The 22,226-nt window shown below is 47.0% G+C and overlaps 1 protein-coding gene across 4 annotated transcripts in view; it reads right to left on the bottom strand.

Moving 5' to 3' along the window:
- Positions 1-22,226, bottom strand: part of LOC119967483 (transient receptor potential cation channel subfamily A member 1-like) — a 645,844-nt gene that overhangs the window by 111,107 nt on the left and 512,511 nt on the right. For all 4 annotated transcript variants that reach the window (XM_038800105.1, XM_038800113.1, XM_038800133.1 and 1 more), the window contains one exon: positions 19,983-20,074. In XM_038800105.1, coding sequence (XP_038656033.1) covers positions 19,983-20,074 — 92 coding nt within the window. The remainder of the gene's footprint in view (positions 1-19,982; positions 20,075-22,226) is intronic.

The raw sequence follows: 22,226 nt of genomic DNA, 5'->3' as shown, positions 1-22,226 counted from the left end.
CCCCTGTTCTAGGTAAAAGAACTAATCTAGATGCACAAAAAGCTGAAGAAAAGACGAGTTATGACTCGAGGAAACGCAGGAACGAACAGCCACGTCTGCTTGTTGCTTTTGATGGTTGCACCACGTACATCATGCGCATGCGTGTGGGGGGATGGGGAGAAGGACCATTTTCTCTAGACAGAAAGGGTACACCATGTTAAAGGAATAAAGGGCTAACAACTGCCTCTGCAGTGTGGTGAGCCTCCAAAAATTGATTTATCACCGCTGAAATTTTAAAATTACTATCTTATTTCCTTCTCTGGGGCAGCACGGTGGCCTAGTGGTTAGCACAACCGCCTCACGGATCTGAGGTCCCAGGTTCGATCCCGGCTCTGGGTCAATGTCCGTGTGGAGTTTGCACATTCTCCCCGTGTCTGCGTTGGTTTCGCCCCCACAACCCAAAAAATGTGCAGAGTAGGTGAATTGGCCATGCTAAATTTCCCCTTAATTGAAAAAAATAATTGGGTAATCTAAATTTAAAAAAAAAAATTTTTTTTTTCCCTTCTCTGATTGGATGCCCCCATCCAATGGATGCCCGGGGCCAATGCACCGTCGGCCCCCCCCTCTGCACGCCACTGAGTCTAGCTCCGTTTCCGCCAACAGGCGTTTCTGTATTGTGAGGTTGTTTACACCACACACTAACCGGTCCCGAAGCATTTCATTTAGCGTCGGGCCGAACTCACATTTTTCCGCCAGCCTTCTCAGGCGGGTCAAGAAATTCGTGACTGACTCCCTGTCTTCCCGCTTCGCTGTGTAGAATCTGTACCTAGGCAAAATGAGGGGTGGTTTTGGGTGCTCTTTCACCAATTCCGTTACTTCTTGGAAAGTTTTCATGTCCGGCGCATCGGGATACGTCAGACTACGTATAATGGCGAAAGCTGAGGGTCCGCACGCCAACAGCAGGATAAGCCGTCTCCTTTCGTCCGTCAGTATATCATTTGCCCGGAAGAAGTAACAGATTCTCTCCACATACTGGGACCAGTCCTCAATAGTCGGGTCAAATGCCTCTAACCTCCCAAAAAAAGGCATTTTTAAAATGGCAAGACTTACCCTCCGAGTGCGGCAGCTGGTCTCCGCAAAATTCTTAGTTTACCTCGTCGCCACTGTAGTAATCCACGGGAGGCAGGAGTTCCGTCACCACACCAATATTTATTTACAATAACGATATTACAGGAGCAGCTACAAACAGTGCTGCTAGTAGTCCAGTCAACTTAAGACTGGCTCACAAAGCCTACACAGGTGCTTATATGGGCCCCCTTAATAAGCTATAATTGAGGGAGCTCATACTCCAATTGGCCACCAATAAAGCCAATTGGAGTTCATTACACAGCTCCTCCCTCGTGTCTTTGTAGTTACCTCTATTCAATCAAAATGCCGTGACATCTGATTCTAGCTTCTCCCTTTCAAAGTGCAGGGAAAAGTCTAACATACTGTGGTCACTGCCTCCTAAGGGTTCCTTCACCTTAAGTTACTGAATCAAGTCTGCCTCATTACACATCACTAAATTCAGAATTGCCTGTTCCCTAGTAGGCTCTGTCACAAGCTGCTCAAAAAAAAATCTCTTAGACAGACAGTCCAAAAATTCTTGTACTTGGGATCCACTACTAACCTGATTTTCCCAGTCCACCTGCATGTTGAAGTCCCCCATGATTATTGTAATATTGTCTTTCGTACATGCCTTTTCTATCTCCTGATTTACTTTCTGCCCCACATCCTGACTACTGCTAGGGGGCCTTTACATAATTTCCATCAGGGTCTTTTTTCCTTTGCAATTCCTCAGCTCTACCCACACAGATTTTATGCCATCTGATCCTATATTGCTTCTTGCTATTGATTTAATTTCATTCCTGATGTCAGAGACGGTACGGGATCATGGTGAGGTGTTGAAGGGGGTGGAAGAGGTATTGCCACGGCACAGCGACCAGCTTGCCTTGATGGGAGAGGCGCTGCGGAAGGTGGAGGAAAGTAATAACGGACTGGGAACCAAAATGGACGACCTGGTGAACAGGTCACGACAGCAGAATCTTCGCATTGAGGGACTGCCCGAGGGACTGAAGTGCCTTATGCCAGCGGAGTACTTTTTGGGGATGTTCACCAAGTTGTTGGGGGCGGAGGAGAACACCTCCTTCGTTGTGCTAGATACGGCTCGTCGGTCACTCTGGCTGAAGCCTAAGGCGAATAATCCACCAAGGGCTGTGATAGTCTGGTTTCACAGATTTCAGATATGCGATGGGTCAAGCAGAATCAGGAGGTGAGGAGGGAAGTGGTATTTGTATGCACCAGAACGTCAGGGTGGAGCAGTCAAGACGGCAGGCGGCCTGTAATAGGGCGAAGGCAGCGCTATGCAGGAGTGATGTGTGGTTCCTGATGGTTGATCCGGCGTAGCTGAAAGTTTTTTTTCTCTCCAAAATACAGGAACTCAGCAAGGTTCCGTGCCCATTACCCAGTGCTGGTTCTGTGGCCTGCCAATTGAGCAAAATTCTCCTTCATGCCAGTAAGGAGGCGAATTTCCCACCTTGACACCCAGGACCCCAAGACACACCGAAGATAGCTACCCATGGAGAACGAGTGGCTATCATCCTCACCACCTGAGACAGTACATTCCTAACACCCTTCCAAAACCCCACTAGTTTTGGACAGGACCAGAACATGTGAACATGTTTCTTTTTTTAAATGTATTTTATTACAAACATGTATCAAAACGTATTACAACACATAAACACCCCAGGAAACATTCCCAGCAATCAACTATACAGTCTGCACAGATTTTTATCCCATTTTTACCCTCCCCACATGTGAAGATGTTTCGCAGGAGATGCGGCACATCGCGTACATTGATCAGCCACTTCCGGGAAGAAACAGCTCAGCCTACCCGGTGTCTTATGCGCTCTGTGCTCAACCTTAAGCTGTATAAGACTGAGCATAACATGAAATGAAATGAAATGAAATTCGCTTATTGTCACGAGTAGACTTCAATGAAGTTACTGTGAAAAGCCCCTAGTCGCCACATTCCGGCGCCTGTTCGGGGAGGCTGTTACGTGAATCGAACCGTGCTGCTGGCCTGCTTGGTCTGCTTTCAAAGCCAGCGATTTAGCCCAGTGTGCTAAACAGCCCCTGTGACAAGGAAGACAAGGAAGACAATAAGACAAGGAAGCATTAACCCTACACAACGCTTCATCCCAAATCCAGCCCTGCACCTCATCTCCCAACTCTACTTCCCATCTCTGTCGCATTGACACCATCGAGACTTCCTTCCTACTAGCCATCTCAGCAAACACATCGGAGATCTTACACCCTCCAATCTCAACATCTGAGAGGAGCCTGTCCTGTAGACCCAAGGGTGGTAACATTGGAAATGAACTCAACACTTTGCTCAAGAAAGCCCTTATCTGAAGATACCTAAATTCATTACCGCTGAGCATTTGATAAGCACACACCTGACGAGGTCAAGGATGAGCTGGTTCTTTAAGCGGGTGGAGGTTACTTGCGATCGGTGTGGGAGGGGTCCGGCCAACCATATATATATATGTTCTGGTCCTGCCTGAAGTTTTGGAGGTCTCTTTTCAACACCATGTCAGTGATTGTGCACTTGGACTTGGAGCCCAGTCCCATAGAGGCCATATTTGTGGTGTTGGACCTGCCAGAGCTGCAGACAGGGCGGGGATGGATGTTTTAGCCTTCACCTCGCTGATTGCTTGCAGGCAGATCCTGTTGGCATGGACGTCAGCTTCTCCACCCTGTGCCTCAGTGAGGCTGAGGGACCTGATTGAGTTCCTGTACTTGAGAAGTTGAAGTTCACCTTGAGGGGGGCGATTGAGGGGTTCCATAAGAGATGGGGTCTACTTATTCTTCGCTTTAAAGAGTTGGTTACTGTCAACTGCTGGGCGGGGGGGGGGTTCAGGAGTGGGGTTGGGATATGTTATATTACTTTATGTGATATATATATTACTCTTTGATCCAGCCGAGTTGATGAAATAAACAATAGTCTTCTTTTAAAGTTGAACTAATTTACTGAGTAATATAATAATATTCTGTGAGTCCTTTGTACTTAATACTCAACTAGTAAAATAAATAAAATACAGTAAAGATAACTAACTATACAATGTAATAATGAAATAACTTATAACTTCACTCTCTCTAGCTATTCTTTGTCTTGTCTGTTCACTCTCCTGAAGCACACTCCCCCAGAAAGAGCGGGAAAGTCTTTCTTATACCATCTGATAGTGAGACATCTAGTGTTGAATTGACTGCACTACATTTACATACACTGATCATGTATATTCATATACAGAGATCACTACAGGATAGGTGGGGTTATTTTTCATGTTATATAAGGGTTGGTGGGCAGAGGGAAGGATTTGATTTTTTTGGGGGGGGTTTGTTTGTTTTTATGTAGAAAATGTTAAAATGTTGAAAACCGAATAAAAATATTTTCAAAAAACCCCAAAGAAGCAGGATGATAAGGTGGAACTCTGGTTACCCCATTCATTCTCATTAATTTTACAAATTCTTCTGAACAAAACTGAGGTCTGTTGTTGGACTCAATTATCTTTGGGAATAAGCAACCACCAAACTACGCAACCTACCTAGAGTTTACTAATTGTTCAATTCTCCTCAACCCACTACAAATGGTAGTCTTTCAAAATGAAAAGCTGTTATCCTTCAAATTCTGCAAAATCTATGTGCAGTCTCTGCTACACACTATCTAGCCATTTCCATGGTTGCAAAGGTACAATGGTGGTTTATTTCCTACAGCTTGACATGCTGTATTCTGTTCCACTGTGTCTTCTATGTCCCTACCTAACACTGGCCACCATAGCTTTTGAGCCTTTTGCCAAATTTACCCTTAAGTGGTGTTATAGATCTTATAGTAAATGAAATCTGTACCTATTAGAAATTCAATTCTGGCTCTCCACTTCATACAACCTTCATCAATAGACAACTCATTCTGACGCACAGAAAAGTGTCTGATTTTAAAATGGGTTGCCCATTCATATGCATACAGGGCTGGATTCGCTGTTTCTGAGGCTAGGTGCCGGCGCGAATGGAGAATCCGTGTGAGGTTTATGACAGGAAAATCGGTGCGAACCACTCACCGATTCCGGAACCGGTGAGGGGCAAGCACCTCCCGCAAATTGCGCCGAAAACTGCCAAAGAATGGCCGGATCCCGGCCGCGCATGCGCAGGGCTGATGAGCTGCACTGGTCGTGCTGTAAGACATGGCGCCAGCTGTGCTCAAATCTTAACCTGCCAACTGCGACCCCACAGCCCAACATCTGGCGACCGTCCACCAGTCCTCCCAGCCCTAGCAGAAGCTCCCCCGGCCAGTGGCACAGTTCCCAGCCAAGTGAGGTCTTACCTCCACGTTCTGGGAGGCACTTAAGGCCGTGATTAGAGGAGAAGTTATCGGCTTCAAAACGCGAAGAGATAGGCAGGAGAGAGTGTGGCGCTAACAATTATACTCAAAGCCGAGAGACTAGTACAATAGAGGCTTTATTGCTGTACGATGTTGTCCCTCCATCTGCAACAGTAGACTAAGGGTCTGAGCAGCTCTCATACATTTATACATAAGCTCCCTGTGGGCGGAGCTAGCTGGCAGGGGCTGACCGGAGGAACCTGTATTACAGGTACAGGCATACATCCCCCTACTGCAGTACACATAACTACAGTGGTTATCTCACCACATTCACCCCCTGTAAAAATGAGTCCGGCTGGGGTGACATGTAACTCTAATACAAAGGATGCTATTTACAAGAGGGTCCAACAAGGAAAATCAAGAGTCCATCCGGTTAGCAGGTTACAGGTTGAGCCGAATCGGTGGTCGGACGTTCCGCTGTGATCGGCGTAGCTGTGGTGGTGACGTCGGCACAGGCGGTGATGGCCCCGATGGTGCAGGTGCTGGTGGTGTTGGTGCTGGCTGCTGGCGGGATGACTCCGAGAGCAACCCGAAATCTTTCGTGTCCTCCAGGGTGGGCAGGGGGATGAGGGATGGACCTGATGGGGATGAATAGGGGGGCGCTGGGGTTGGCGCAGGAAGGGGTGTGGGCATGGGATCGGCACCTGAGGGAGCCAGGTCCCGGAGCGAGACTGTGTCCTGGCGGCCATCGGGGAACTCCACGTAGGCATACTGAGGGTTGGCGTGGAGAAGGCGTACTTTGTCCACCAGGGGTTCCGCCTTGTGGTGCCATACATGCCTACGGAGAAGGATTGGGCCCGGAGTCGTGAGCCAAGTCGGGAGCGACACTCCGGATGTGGACTTCCTAGGGAAGGCAAAAACACGTTCATAGGGTGTACTGTTAGTTGCGGTGCACAGTAGCGACCGAATGGAATGGAGCGCGTCAGGGAGGACCTGCTGCCAGCGAGCGGCTGGGAGGTTCCTGGACCATAGGGCCAGCTGGACGGCCCTCCATACCGTCCCGTTCTCCCTCTCTACCTGCCCGTTTCCCCGGGGGTTGTAGCTGGTCGTCCTGCTGGAGGCGATACCCCTGCTGAGCAGGAACTGACGCAGCTCATCGCTCATGAATGAGGATCCCCTGTCACTGTGGATATAGTCGGGGAAACCGAACAGGGCGAAAATGGAATCCAGGGCCTTGATGACGGTGGCAGACGTCATATCTGGGCATGGGATGGCAAAGGGGAACCTAGAAAATTCATCGACCACACTAAGGATGTAGGTGTTGCGGTCGGTGGAGGGAAGGGGCCCTTTGAAGTCCACGCTGAGGCGTTCAAAGGGGCGGGATGCTTTCACCAGGCGCGCGCGATCTGGCCGGTAGAAGTGCGGCTTGCACTCCGCACAGATCTGGCAGTCTCTGGTGACTGTCCGTACTTCCTCGATGGAGTAGGGCAGATTGCGGGCTTTGATCAGATGGTACAAGCGAGTGACCCCCGGATGGCAAAGGCTGTCGTGCAAGGCACGGAGCTGGTTCACTTGTGCACTGGCACATGTACCTCGGGAGAGGGCGTCTGGGGGCTCGTTGAGCTTGCCGGGGCGATACAAGATCTCGTAGTTAAAGGTGGAGAGCTCGATTCTCCACCGCAAGATTTTGTCATTCTTGATCTTGCCCCGCTGCGTGTTGTTGAACATGAAGGCTACCGACCGTTGGTCAGTGAGGAGAGTGAATCTCCTGCCGGCCAGGTAATGCCTCCAGTGCCGCACCGCTTCAACGATTGCCTGGGCTTCCTTTTCGACAGAGGAATGCCGAATTTCGGAGGCGTGGAGGGTGCGTGAAAAGAATGCCACGGGTCTGCCGGCCTGATTCAGCGTGGCGGCAAGGGCGACATCTGAAGCGTCGCTCTCTACTTGGAAATGCAGAGTCTCGTCTACGGCGTGCATCCCCGCCCTGGCTATGTCTGATCGAATGCAGGTGAAGGCCTGTTGTGCCTCGGCCGAGAGGGGAAAATGTGTGGACTGGATAAGTGGCCGGGCCTTGTCTGCGTATTGCGGGACCCACTGGGCGTAATAAGAGAAAAACCCAAGGCAGCGTTTGAGGGCCTTGGGGCAGTGGGGAATTGGGAGCTCCATGAGGGGGCGCATGCGGTCGGGATCGGGCCCCAGTAGTCCGTTTTGGACTACGTAGCCAAGGATGGCTAAGCGGTCTGTGCGGAACACGCATTTCTCCTTGTTGTACGTGAGATTAAAGAGAGATGCGGTGTGGAGGAATTTATAAAGGTTGGCATCATGGTCCTGCTGGTCATGGCCGCAGATGGTGACATTGTCGAGGTACGGGAAGGTGGCCTGCAATCCGTACCGGTCAACCATTCGGTCCATTTCTCGCTGAAAGACCGAGACCCCATTCGTGACGCCGAAGGGAACCCTCAGAAATTGGTACAGACGACCGTCCGCCTCGAAGGCAGTGTAGGGACGGTCCGATTTACGGATAGGGAGCTGGTGGTAGGCGGATTTCAGGTCAATAGTAGAGAAGACCCGGTACTGTGCAATCTGATTGACCATATCAGAAATGCGGGGGAGGGGGTACGCGTCGAGCTGCGTGTACCGGTTGATGGTCTGGCTGTAGTCCACGACCATCCTGTGCTTCTCCCCGGTCTTAACCACTACCACCTGGGCTCTCCAAGGGCTGTTGCTGGCCTCGATGATACCCTCCCGAAGCAGCCGCTGGACTTCGGACCTGATGAAGGCCTTGTCCTGGGTGCTGTACCGTCTGCTCCTGGTGGCGACGGGCTTGCAATCCACAGTCAGATTAGCAAAGAGGGAGGGGGGCTCGACCTTGAGGGTCGCGAGGCCGCAAACCGTGAGGGGAGGTAGGGGTCCACCGAATTTGAAGGTGAGGCTCTGGAGATTGCACTGGAAATCCAGGCCTAGTAAGAGTGAAGTGCAGAGGTCGGGGAGAATGTACAGACGGAAACGGTCGAATTCCACACCCTGTACAGTGAGTTTAACCAGGCAGAAACCCCGGATTGGGACAGAGTGGGAACCGGAGGCAAGGGAGATCTGCCGGTCGGCGGGATGGATCGCAAGGGAATAGCGCCTTACCGTGTCCGGGTGGACGAAGCTCTCGGTGCTCCCGGAGTTGATGAGGCAGGGGGTCACATGGCCGTTGACCAGCACCGATGTGGACGAGGGTGCCAGGTTGCGAGGATGGGACTGGTCGAGCGTAACGGAGGCGAGCAGTGGTTGGTCGGCGGTTGAGTCAGATGAGTCCGACGAGGAGCGGTAGCAACCCGTGTCCCATGATGGCGGCCCCTGGAGACGAGATGGCGGCATGGAGCGCACGTTATGGGGTCGGAACAAAATGGCGGCGCCCATGGAACGCACATGGCTGTGGTGGATGAAGATGGCGGCGCCCATGGGGCGCACGTGGCGGGGGCGGCAAAAGATGGCGGTGCCCACTGATCGCACGTGGGGTCGGGGGAAGGGGACGGCGGGGCCCATTGAGGGAGCGGCTGAGGCGTGGGGACCGGCGGCGCGATAGCGGCGACCGTCCGGGACTGACACACCGCTGCAAAGTGGCCTTTCTTGCCACAAGCTTTGCAGGTCGCTGTGCGGGCCGGGCAGCGTTGGCGAGGGTGCTTCTGTTGGCCACAGAAGTAACAGTGGGGACCCCCAGGGGGTGCGGTGTGGCGGGAAGCGCAGGCATAGTGCGCGGGGGCGGCTGCTGGGGGGGCCGTTTGTGGGGTCCACGAGGGGTAGGACGGATGGGCCTGGGGAGCCGTTTGCGGGGTCCACGAGGGGTAGGACGGGTGGGCCGAGTGGCTAGCGGAGTAAGTTTGCGCACTACGGGAGGCGGCCGTCATGGAGAGCGCCAGGGCCTTTGCGGCCGCGAGGTCGGGGGCGACCCCTTCCAGCAGTCGTTGCCGGATGGGGTCCGATGCAATGCCTGTAACGAAGGCATCGCGCATGAGTAAATCAGAATGTTCCGTGGCTGTGATGGCCCGGCAGTCGCAGTCTCGTACCAGAGGTATAAGGGCCCTCCAGAAGTCCTCAATCGACTCACCCGGCTGCTGGACGCGAGTAGAAAGTTGATGCCTCGCAAACAGGGTGTTCGCCGATGGTGCATAGTTCTCCTTGAGCAGTTCCATAGCTGCGGTGTAGTCGGTCGCATCTCGAATGAGCGGAAAGACGCTGGAGCTAAGTCTGGAGTACAGGAGTTGCTTTTTCTGAGCCTCCGTCGGGGGAGGGTCTGCTGAAGAGATGTAGGCCTCGAAGACTGCGAGCCAGTGATCAAAGTCTTTTCTGGCGTGAGGCGAATGCGGATCCAGCTGCAGACGGTCAGGCTTGACTCTGATGTCCATGGTGACTGGGAAATCGTACAGCAATAAATTGTGGCGCTAACAATTATACTCAAAGCCGAGAGACTAGTACAATAGAGGCTTTATTGCTGTACTATGTTGTCCCTCCATCTGCAACAGTAGACTAAGGGTCTGAGCAGCTCTCATACATTTATACATAAGCTCCCTGTGGGCGGAGCTAGCCGGCAGGGGCTGACCGGAGGAACCTGTATTACAGGTACAGGCATACATCCCCCTATTGCAGTACACATAACTACAGTGGTTATCTCACCACAGAGAGCGACTAGGCAGCAGTTGGTCGACTCCATACTGGACGCAGACCGTAAATACTCCGTAGAGCTCCTGCCGGAGAGGAAAAAGCTACAAATGGGCTTTGACCTGCTCTCCACGAGGGAAGCAGTGCACAAACTCCACCAGACATCGGGTGTGTATACGAACACACAGACAAAGCCAGCCGTCTGCTGGCATATCAGCTGAGAAAGAAGGCAGCCACTAGAGAGATCACACAAATTAGAGACAACAGAGGCACATTAGAAATAGACCCAGTAAATGTCAACAAAACCTTCAAGGCCCTTTACCGGTGCCTCTCAGAGTCCCACTAGGTGACTCGGAGATTAAACAGTTGCTCGATGTACTGGACATGCCAGTTGTGGGGGAGGATAGAAAAAGGGGCCTGGAAACACCGGTAGAACTGGAAGAGATCATGGAGAGAATTAGTTCCATGCAGGCGGGGAAGGCGTCGGGACCAGACGGGTTCCCGGCAGACCTCTACAAAATATTTGTGACAGCACTGGCCCAGCACCTGCGGGAGATGTTCACAGACTCACTGGCGAGGGGCACACTGCCACCTATGCTAGCACAGGCTTCAATCTCACTAATACCCAAGAAAGCCAAAGACCCAACGGAGTGCGGTTCGTACAGACCCATCTCACTACTAAATGTAGAGGCCAAAATACTGGCCAAGATCCGAGCCATAAGACTGGAGAACTGCATTCAGAGGTGGTTGCAGAGGATTAAACGGGCTTTGTCAAAGGTAGACAGCTAATATCGAACATCAGGCACCTGCTGAATGTGATATGATCCCATCCGGGGAGAGAACACCTGAGGTGATCGTCTCCCTGGACACAGAAAAGGCCTTTGACAGAGTCAAGTGGAAAAACCTCATAGAGGTACTGGAGTGGTTCGGGCTGAACAGGGTTCACCTCCTGGGTGAAGCTCCAATACAACGCTCCCATGGTGAGCATATGGACAAATAACACCAGCTCCCAGTATTTCCAGCTGCACAGGGGCACCAGACACTAGCCCAGGGTGTTGTAAGAATATATATCAAGAAGAACTTTTACCTTCATATCGGTGTCAAAGAAGAACCTGGCAACATACCTCAACAACTACCATCAAGTGGCCTTGAGGTCTATCATTATGAATAGCTTTGAGAGGTTGGTCATGAGACACATCAACTCCATACTCCCAGAATGTCTTGGTCCACTACAATTTGCACATTATGGTCACAATCGGTCCACCGCGGATGCTATCTCCCTGGCCCTACACTCTCCGCTGGAGCATATCGACAACAAGGACTCCTACATCAGACTCCCATTCATTGATTACAGCTCTGCCTTCAACATCATAATCCCAGCCAAGCTCATATCCAAATGCCAAAACCTAGGATTTAGCTCCTCCCTCTGCAACTGGATCCTTGACTTCCTGACCCATAGACCACAATCAGTGAGGATAAAATACGACACCTCCTCCATGATAATCCTCAATACTTGGGCCCCACAAGACTGCATACTTTGCCCCCTTCTATACTCCTTAAGCACACATGACTGTGTTGCAAAATTCAGCTCCAACTCCACCTACAGGTTTGCTGATGATATGACCGTATTGGGTCACATCTCAAAACAACGATAAGTCAGAGAACAGGAGGGAGAGCGAGAACTTAGTGGCATGGTGCAATGACAACAATCTCCCTCTCAATATGAGCTGGTCATTGACTTCATGACGCGAAGTGTTGTACACACCCATATTTGCAACAATGGTGCTAAGGTAGAGATGGCTGACACTTCAAATTCTTAGGTGTACACATCACAACAATCTGTCCTGGTCCACTCACGTCGGCACCACAACCAAGAAAGCACAACAGTGCGTATACTTCCTCATGAAACTAAGGAAATTCAGCATGTCCACATTGACTCTTACCAAGTTTTACAGCTGCACTATAGAAAGCATCCTATCTGGCTGCATCGCAGCTTGGTATGGTAACTGCTCGGCCCAAGGCCGTAAGAAATGACAGAGAGTAGTGAACGCAGCTCAGTCTATAAAACGCACTACCACCCATCCATTTACTCGGTCTACATCTCTCGCTGCCTTGGGAAAAATGGGCAGCATAATCATAGACCCCTCCCACCCAGGTTATTCTCTCTTCCAACCTCTTCTATCGGGCAGAAGATACAAAAGCCTGAAAACACGCACTAACAGATTCAAAAAGCTTCTTCCCGCTATTGATAGGGTTGTTAAGAAGGCGTATGGTGTGTTGGCTTTCATTAACAGAAGGATTGAGTTTAAGAGCTGCAAGGTTTTGCTGCAGCTTTGTAAAACCCAAGTTAGACCACACTTGGAATATTGTGTCCAGCTCTGGTCGCCCCATTATAGGAGGGATGTGGATGCTTTGGAGAGGGTACAGAAGAAATTTACCAGGATGCTGCCTGGAATGGAGGGCTTGTCTTATGAAGAACAATTGAGGGAGCTAGGGCTTTTCTCACTGGAGCGAAGAAGGAAGAGAGGTGACTTAATAGAGGTGTACAAGGTGATGAGAGATATAGATAGAGTGGGTAGCCAGAGACCTTTCCCGAGGGCGGAAATGGCAATCACGAGGGGACATAGTTTTAAGGTGATTGGAGGAAGGTATAGGCGAGATGTCAGAGGTAGGTTCTTTACACAGAGAGTGGTGGGTGCGTGGAATGCACTGCCAGCAGAGGTGGTGGAGTCTGAGTCATTAGGGATGCTTAAGCGACTCTTGGACAGGCATATGGACAGCAGTAAATTGAAGGGGTGTAATGTAATGACTTAGGCCAGGCCTTTGAGATTGGCCAATTAGAATACAAGTTCCCTGATTAGTGGCCCAATCAGGGAACCCCTTTCTGTGTATATAACAGGGAGTGTCAAATCCTCTGCACTCCCGGTGTAGACAGCAGACTGAATGCTCATAGTTGTTCAGATATTGGGTTTGTAAATAAAAGGAATTCTGGTGACAGGACTTCTGCCTCCGTGGACTTATTACATGAAGATTAGGTTGACCTTAGATGAGGATAAATAGTCGGCACAACATCGTTGGCCGAAGGGCCTGTACTGTGCTGTACTGTTCTATGTTCTATGTTCTAAGACTCCCCCCAGGCGACAGTGTCACATGCTACTACTTGCCTGATACCCACTGGTTGGAGGCTATACATATTTACACATATACTTGCTAATGCATATCACTTCATCATAGGCAGCACAGTAGCACAGTGGTTAGCACAGTTGCTTCATCGCACCAGGGTCCGAGGTTTGATTCCCGGCTTGGGTCACTATCTGTGCGGAGTCTTCACGTTCTCCCTGTGTCTGCGTGGGTTTCCTCCCACAGTCCAAAGATGAGCAGATTAGGTGGATTGGACATGATAAATTCCCCTTAGTGTCCAAAAAGGTTAGGTTGGGTTACGAGGATAGAATGGAGGTGTGGGCTTAAGTAGGGTGCCCAGCAAAGGCTGGTGCAGACTCGATGGGCCAAAGGGCCTCCTTCTGCACTGTAAATTCTGTGATTCTGTGATCCCCTTTCCTTGAGATTTTGAAGAAAACATATAATACATTATTTCAGTAAATATTACATATGATATGCAGAACAATGGTATTTACATCATGTACAGTTATATTGTCCATTCACAGATCCAACCATTCCGGTTTCTTTTTTTTCTCATTGATCGTCTCAACTTTGTTAAATCTGGTGAATCTGTGTCATAGTTCTGAACCTCTGTGGGTACATCTACCATGATTATTTCATTGTTCTGAACAGCATTCTGTACATTGACATTTAACTCTGCTTCTGTCGGTTTCGATGAATGTAAACTTTTATATACATCCTTGCCTTGCTATTCAGCAACAGATTGTTTTATTTTTCAGACCGCTCGCCTATTCCTCCTGAAAACCTGCCCTTGTTCAGTTATCACAGTATTGGTCCTTGGACCTGTTTTCTGCAATACCTTAGCACATTTTGACCAGCCATCAGGATCTTCCACTCTCACCATGTCATTTTGTTTCAAAGGTTTCAGACTCCTGGTAGACTTGTCATAATTTTCCTATTGTTTTGTCTTCTGAGATTACATTTGATCTCTTATCTTTTCATTGACCTTTGCTTTGTATGACATGGCAGAGTTGTTCTTGTTCCTGATCCATCAATATTTCAGCTGGTGATAAACCACAACTTACTGGTGATGTTCGATAACTTAGCATTGCTAAATATGGATAATTTTTACTGTCCATTGCCTTCTTCAGTAACTGCTTGAGTATCTGAACTCCTTTTTCTGCTTTTCCATTTGATTGCAGATATAATGGACTTGACGTTACATGCTTAAACTCTTATTGCCGTGCACATTTCTGTCATTCTTTACTGTTAAAGTATGATCCATTATCATTCATTAATAACTCAGTTATTCCAGGTCATGCAAATGTTGCTTTTGTATGCATGATTACACAATTTGCTGATGAGCTAGGTAATTGTGCTCTGGATAATTTGAGTAATAATCTACCACTACCAAATATTCTTTACCATTAAGGTAGAATAAGTCTTTCCCAACCTTTTGCCAAGGAACTGACACAATTTCACCTATTATCATTGGTTCCTTTGCTTGTCAATATTGATATTGTTGACAAGTGGTACACTTTTTCACCATGTTCTGTATGTCTTTGTTTATTCGCGGCCAATATACAGTATCTTGTGTTCTTCGCTTGTATTTCTCGATTCCACGGTGATCCCCTGAATCTTTTATAGCAACTCCTTGCGTAGACACTGTGGAATTACGATTCTCTCTTGCCTCAGTAACAAACCATTTTCTACACTTAGCTCTGATCGTATGTGATGATATTTAGAACATGAACCTTTTGGCCATCCATTGTTGAGAATGTGTATCACCATTTGTAATACTTCAACTTTCTCTGTTTCTTCAACAATCAGTTTTGACTTTGCATCCGACACTGGTAGTGTTTCCGTAATCATATCTATATGAACCTGCACATCCTCTCCAGTGGAACTGTCACCTTGTGCTGTTGTAGCTCTAGACAACGCATATGCTATCTCAATATGCTTGCCAGGAATATAGATTAATTCAAAACCATATCTCTGACGTTTGACCATCAGACGTTGAATATGAGGAGTCATCTCACTGAGATTCTTCTTGATTATTTCAACCAATGGTCTGTGATCTGTCTCGACAATGAATGTAGGTAGACAATATATGTAGCTCTGGAATTTCTCCAAACCATTCACGAGCCCTCTTTTTCTATTTGTGCATAATGACATTCAGATTCTGTCATAGATCTTGAAGCATATGCTACAGGTTTCCAATCATTACTAATTTCTTGTTGCAGCAGTACTGCACCTAGACCATCCTTCGCTGCATCTGTTGAAATCTTGGTATTTTTGTTGGATTGAAAAATGTTAATACTGGTGTTGTCATTTGAGCTTTCTTTATTCTTATTCACTCTTGTTCATGCTGTTCAGTCCAAGTGAAGTTGTTCACTTTCTTCAGGGTATCTCTGAGACTGTTTTCAAACTTTTTTTCCGGGGGCCCATTTTTACCAACCGGCCAACCTTCGGGACCCAACCCGGCCGACCTTCGGGACCCAACCCGGCCGACCTTCGCGTCCCACGTCGGCTGACCTGTGCGATCCACCATTTTCTCTTACCTTGTTCGTTGCTGACAAAAATGGAGGAAATGGTTTTGGGTCCCTTTTTTGGTTCATTTGTCCCTTTGGTTCCTTTGGCCCCCTGAACTTGTAAAAAAAGGCATAGTTTTGCGCATGTGCACCGATGATCCTGCCCATTTTGAGGGCCGCTTGCAGCCGACATAGTTAAAAGCCAGCTGCTACGGCTGTTGTGCACGGATTTGCGCGATCGGGAGCGCAGCAACGGACGGCTCCGCGACCCTCCCGACACTCGCCTGCGACTCACCCGCAGGTTGCGCCCCGAGTTTGACAATGCCTGCTCTAAGACATGCTGTCTTTGCTGAGAGATTTAGTATGAACTTTCCAATGTTGATCATGCCCAGTACTCTTAGTACTTTTTTTTTATCTGTAGATCGAGGCATATTTATGATGTCTTGTATCTTCACGTCATCAGGTTCTATTCCTTGAACAGATAATCTGTCTCCTTGGAACGTTATTTCATTTACACCAAACTGACATTTGGCTTTATTGAGATGTAGCCCATTTCTTCTGATATTTTGTATTACCCTAATTATTGTGTTCCTCTTGGGTGGAGCCTCAAATTATGATGTCATCGACATTTACTTGAACACCTTGAATGCCTTCAATAATATGTTCCATTGCTGTGTGGAATATTTCTGACGCTGAGATTATACCAAATGGCATATGAAGAAAGCAATATTTGCCAAACAGAGCATTGAATGTATAATACTTTGTAGTTTCCTCATCTAGCTTGAGATGCCAGCATATTTGCGAAGCATCAAATTTGCTGAACTATTTTGCACTTGTGATGTCCTCTCTTTTAGGTATTGGATAGTGTTCCCTTTTTATATTCGCATTTAAAACTTTGGGATCCATACATATTCGAAGATCATTGTTCCTTTTTTTTAACACATAACATCGAATTGACCCAATTTGTCAGCTCGTCAATCTTTTTTATAATTCCAAGATGTGTCATCCTGTCTAATTCGGACTTTAGAAGGTCACGTAATGATGCTGGAACTCTTCTCGGGGCATGTATCACCAGTTGAGCATCCTTTTTTAATTGAATCTTGTAAGTAAAAGGTAAAACACCTGGAATATTTCTGGGTAAGCCTGCACAATGGACTCCACTGAGCCACTGTGTGTGCTCAGTGCAGTCAGTACTATACAATCCTCTCACCAGCTCCAGTGCTTCACACGCTTCATCGCCTAATAACAATTCACCACCTTCAGCAACTATCAAGAATTTTAATTTGTGCATTTATTTTTTACTTGTACTTCCAAATCACCCATTCCCAATGTGTCAGTTTTCTGACCATTATACTCCTTCAACAAGACTGGTTTATTCAATATTCTCTGTTTTAAATGCTTTGTCTTGAGCTCACTGATGCTTATGAGGTTTGCTCACTTCCCAGTGGTCAGTAATCGATTTATCAACAAAGAAACTGTCCATTTGTCGTTTGTCACTATTCCAGTATCACTTTTTATAATTTTTTGTTCTTTTAGGCGACATTTTATTCTTTTTAGCTGGATTTGCCCTGTCTTCTTCTGAGACTATATCAACAAAAAATGTACCTTCCAAATTAATGTCATCAATTGTATTAATTGAGTACCCTGCATTATCGTTTTTGCTTGTGAAACATTATTTTGCAAAATGATTTTTTCCTTTGCCCTTTGTGCAAATTTTGCCATAAGCTGAACAAGGTGCCTGTTTCCACATCTTTTGCATGTAATGGCTGCATCTGCCGAGCATATAAAATGGCTGCTTCTGCTGAGACCACGGATTATTTTTGGGTGCATCACAACATCGAAGGCATCGGCATCACTCCCAATTTTCGCACCAAAGTTTTGCACATTGAATGTGCTGATATGTTGCACAGCTAGTTCACTAGCATGGCAAATCTTAATCACGTCTTCTAACTGAAGCCCATGGTCCCGTAAGAGACGTTCAGGTACCTTATCATTATTTACTGCAAAGATAATTTGATCCTGAATCATTGAGGGTTTTAAAGTTGCGAAGTTACACGTTTGTGCTTTTAACTTGAGGTCGGTAAGAAAGCTATCAAAGGACTACCTGCCTTCTGCGTGCGCATTCTAAATATATGTCGCTCAAAGGTTTAATTCATTTTCGGCGTGCAATGCTCATCAATACTTTTTATGATACTATCAAAGCTTTTACGATTGTCCTCTTGTTTATATACGAAGGTGTTATGAATCTCAAGCACCTGCGGGCCTGCTACCGTTAGTAACAACGTTATATGCCTTTCATCTGGCTGCGCTTGCAATCCTAGAGCTGCTAATTACAGTGTAAACTGTTGTTTGAATATGCGCCAATTGCCATCAACATTACTGGTTACAAGAAATTGTTCTGGAGTTTTTAAACTATCCATCCTCTTGCGTTTGGTGTTTGTTTTCAGAGATTTTTTTTCCCCCCAATGAGATTGCTATTACCTTCGATGTTCCATGTTTTCCTTGTAGCACCATTTTACCAAATTTGAAGACTGTGTCCTTCAAATCTTCATACTTCTGAATTTTTAGTTTTTGACCATAATACCTGGTACCATGTAATAGTCTTGTACAGAGACAATTACTGAGTCGGCGTATTAAAGAACATCTAGTTCAAGACTGGTTAATTTTATTATATTATAGTAAACTGTGGGGAGGAAACTAAAGCTATAAAACTGGAACTAATACAAACCATGACTGACCATGATGGTTCACCTCAAGACTCAGGCTACAGTATCACGTGCTACTACTTGCCTGACACCTACTGGTCAGAGGCTATACATATTTACACATACACTTGAAATGAATATCACTACACCCATTACCCCCATCTATCCTCTCTATTACCTTGCTTATCGTGGATTAAAATTAATTTTTTATTTCAAAGTGTGCTTATAGCCTTTAATTTCATCTGAGTTTAATATGTAAACATTAAAGACATTGAATTCCATGTTGATGACTATTCCATTCTGGTGACCATCAGAAAGAATTAAGTTGAATCTGATCCTCAGCTTACATCCCAGCATGCATGTACACAATTGGGGTTGCTGTATAGTGACCGGGAGCAATAATACCAAGCAATATTTCCCCTCCCCTAAGTAGGGATTCCAAAGGGACCTAAGTGCCTGACAGTCTAGTAAAGATCAACTAATTTATTGTGGGAAACAAACTGAGATCTTCCCTGCCTATGGGTCACAGAAATGCCATGGTGAGGAAAAAAGAAACAGCTTCTGTGTACCACTTTTATGGATCTAAGTTGCAAATGGTTTCCATTAGTTCATTCAATAAATATATGGTGATCTTAGAGGAAGAAATGCAATGGTTCATAATTACCAAGGAAGGAATGGCAAGGAAGTCTCCAGATGTATTGGTAATATGAATAATATCTTTACCAGTTTCACAAATCATCAAAAGCAGTGACACAGGTTAACAAGCTTATAAAAAGAAACAAATCACCGGGGCTCATTTGCAGAGGGATAGAATTGAAAAGGAACCAGGAATCAGATCGGGTCTGGTTTGGGCGTGTCGGTGGGTACAGCAGTATGGAAATCAGAGGACCCATAGGAAAAATTAGAGGCTGTGTTAGGGGAGACCCGAGCAAGATCTGGTGGAGGAGATTGGAAACATTGTGGATAGGTTTCAGGCCTCATGGAGGAGACTGGAAATGTTGATGGAGCAGCTGAAAAGTTGTTAAGGGAGAATGAAAGTGTAGAGTGGGGGGGGGGGGGGGGGGCGTCCAATCCCAGCATTTGGTTAAGGGGGTAAAATTGATCAAGCAAGTGAGTGGGAAGGGCATCCCAACATTTGTTTATTGGAGTGTCATTATCTTATGGCTGAAGAAAACACTGCCTTAAAATCTTGATAAGTGCAGAAGAAAACAAGAGCACATGCAAGACATCTTAGAAAGCAGAGTATATATATCACACAATCTTTCCAACCTTACATATTTTGTAGAAAGACTGGTGTATTCACCCAAACTTTGGGCGAGAGGCCTAATGCAAAGAAACTTGAACTTGGGGGCCTTATATTACATAGAATTTACACAGTTCACTGACATAATCATGGAAAATGTACTTATCTGCAACTTCAAATCCATGCTCAGCATGTGGTTCCAACAAGAAAAGATCAAGTTAAGAAAAGATCAAGCCAGACTATATAGCTACACTGAGTGTAAGATATAAAATGAAGAAATTTACTCAAAATATGCTGTTTATTCTTATTCTGAATGTAAATGACTTTAAATCAGTACTTACTGTTGAGGTCGTTGCACGAGATTGGTCATGGATTCTGCTTCATTCTCATTTGGGATTCCAGTAATTATATTTGTGCAGTTGTTCACCATCTCCTGAATATGCAAACAGAGATACTTCCTGTTATTCCTTGGCTAAAAAATTGTTTGTTCCATTTTCAGGCATAGGGTTGCAGTTCGCAATTTTGTTGTGTCAGTTTCTTTGTAGACAGGCAGCATATAAGTTTAGTCTCCTGCCACCTTATTACTATGATTGCGGTGTAGGGCTGAGCAGATTCCATACTGCTGGCTGCCACTGCATTCAGTAGGGGATTGAAAATCATTGTTCTGAGACAAGGATCCCCTGCAGCCCCAAACTGGGGCTAAACACGTTCTTTCCTTTTAAAGGGCAACTTCACTAATTAATATTGCTGCATTTTAAAATTGGAAAAACCAGGGCAGAGAGAAGGTTCCAGGGTGCCAGAAGTGGTGCTGGAATTCTTAAGGGTGTAGGTATATAGGAGAGACACCATAGTTCTGAGAGGGCTGGTAGCCTCAAAGACACCTTCAGAGCAAGTGGGAGCAGGTGGTTAGGAGGTCAATTCTGTATCTGTATCTCAGCATCTGTACCTCATTACCTTGCAGCAGTGCCACAAGAACTCGAATAACCTCATATGGGCGGTCAAGATCAGCGAATGGATCTTTACATGACATATCCTATCCACCACACTTCTGACCTCTTATGCTGCTTAATGCACCACAATCCAATTCAATCAGCAGCATTCCCTGGCATACATCCGTGTACTCCTTCAGTCTTACACACTTTAAAATCCTGTAAGTCTTAGACCCATCTTTCATTACTTCTAGCCATTCATTTATGGCAGGCAAATCACCAAGATACAGCACTACATAATCACTGGCATTCTGCACTCTTTTTTGCAGGACTAGGTGACACACAATAGAGCAGAACCAGCAGGGTTCATAACCTGTATCCACATGATACTTATGGCGTCGGGGATCTTGTATTCCCAGAATCCTTGGAAGAATACGCGCTTCCCCACTAAGGGGGCAGGGTGACTTAAGTACTTATGGTATCACTCGGTTGGGTAGCGCTGAGTGCCGTGTATCCAGGGCTCTTGAAATAAACCATTGTTATTTCCCTCGACTCCCCCTTCTTGCAAATACAAAATTAAGATGTATATCATGAGATGCAGACAGGCAGAGATTGACACACAGGATAACCAATGAACACACACAACACAGAACAACCAATCACCAGACGGGACACCACCACTATAAAGCCCACAGGGCATTAAGGCTCTCCCTCTCTTACAGGACACAGCGAGGGAGATAGTCGCAGTGCACAGGCCAATGAACATCATCACCATGTGATAGAGAGCTAGTCTGGTCAAGCCAGTAGGAGGTTATCAGTTAGGTTAATGGAGTGTCAACCCACAGCAGATTATGTATAGCAATCAACAGGTTCAATAAAACAGTGTTGGACCATCACTTGTGTCGGAAGCCTGTTTCTCGTTTTACTTCATCCAGTTGCAGTCGATGTTAGACCAACACAGATAACATATCATGGTACCAGAGAGCTATTAACTCGAACGAACCTACCTCGAGTGAATCTGCAACGACCAGCACGCAGCCATCCAGCGGCATGGAAAAGATCGAACCTCCTCCGCAACTCCAGATCTCCGGCAACCTCGGCGCCAACTGGAAAGTCTTCAAACAGAAGTTCCTCCTGTATATCGAGGCCTCCGATCTCGAGGCAGCATCGGATGCCCGAAAGATCGCGCTGTTCCTGTCGACTGCGGGGTACCACGCCATCCACACCTATAACTCGCTCACGTTTGCCGCTGGCAAAGACGACGAAGTTCAAGATGGTTCTGCTGAAATTCGACAACCACTGCGACATTGAGGTGAATGAGAGCTTTGAACGGGACATCTTCCAACAGAGGCTTCAGGGTAAGGATGAACCTTTTCAGTCCTTATTGACCCATCTCCGCATTCTAGCGCAGTCATGTAATTATGACTCGATGGCTGATTCCATGATGCGGGATTGGATCATTTTCGGGGTCCAGTCCGACTCCCTGTGGGAGCAGCTCCTCAAAATCAAACAGTTGACCCTCTCCGTCGCCACCGAAACGTGCGTTGTCCATGAGCATGCCAGGAATCATTACTCCTGCATCAGGGCGGCAGAAAATGCAAAACTAGTCTCCCACGAGGCAGAAAGGGTGCAGGCCATCGCAAAAATGCAAGGCCT

The sequence above is a fragment of the Scyliorhinus canicula genome, chromosome 1 (assembly GCF_902713615.1).
Source record: "Scyliorhinus canicula chromosome 1, sScyCan1.1, whole genome shotgun sequence".
In the NCBI taxonomy this organism is placed as follows: Eukaryota; Metazoa; Chordata; class Chondrichthyes; order Carcharhiniformes; family Scyliorhinidae; genus Scyliorhinus; species Scyliorhinus canicula.
The sequence above is the reverse complement of the archived record's forward strand: the minus strand, read 5'-3'. Positions and strand labels throughout refer to the sequence as shown.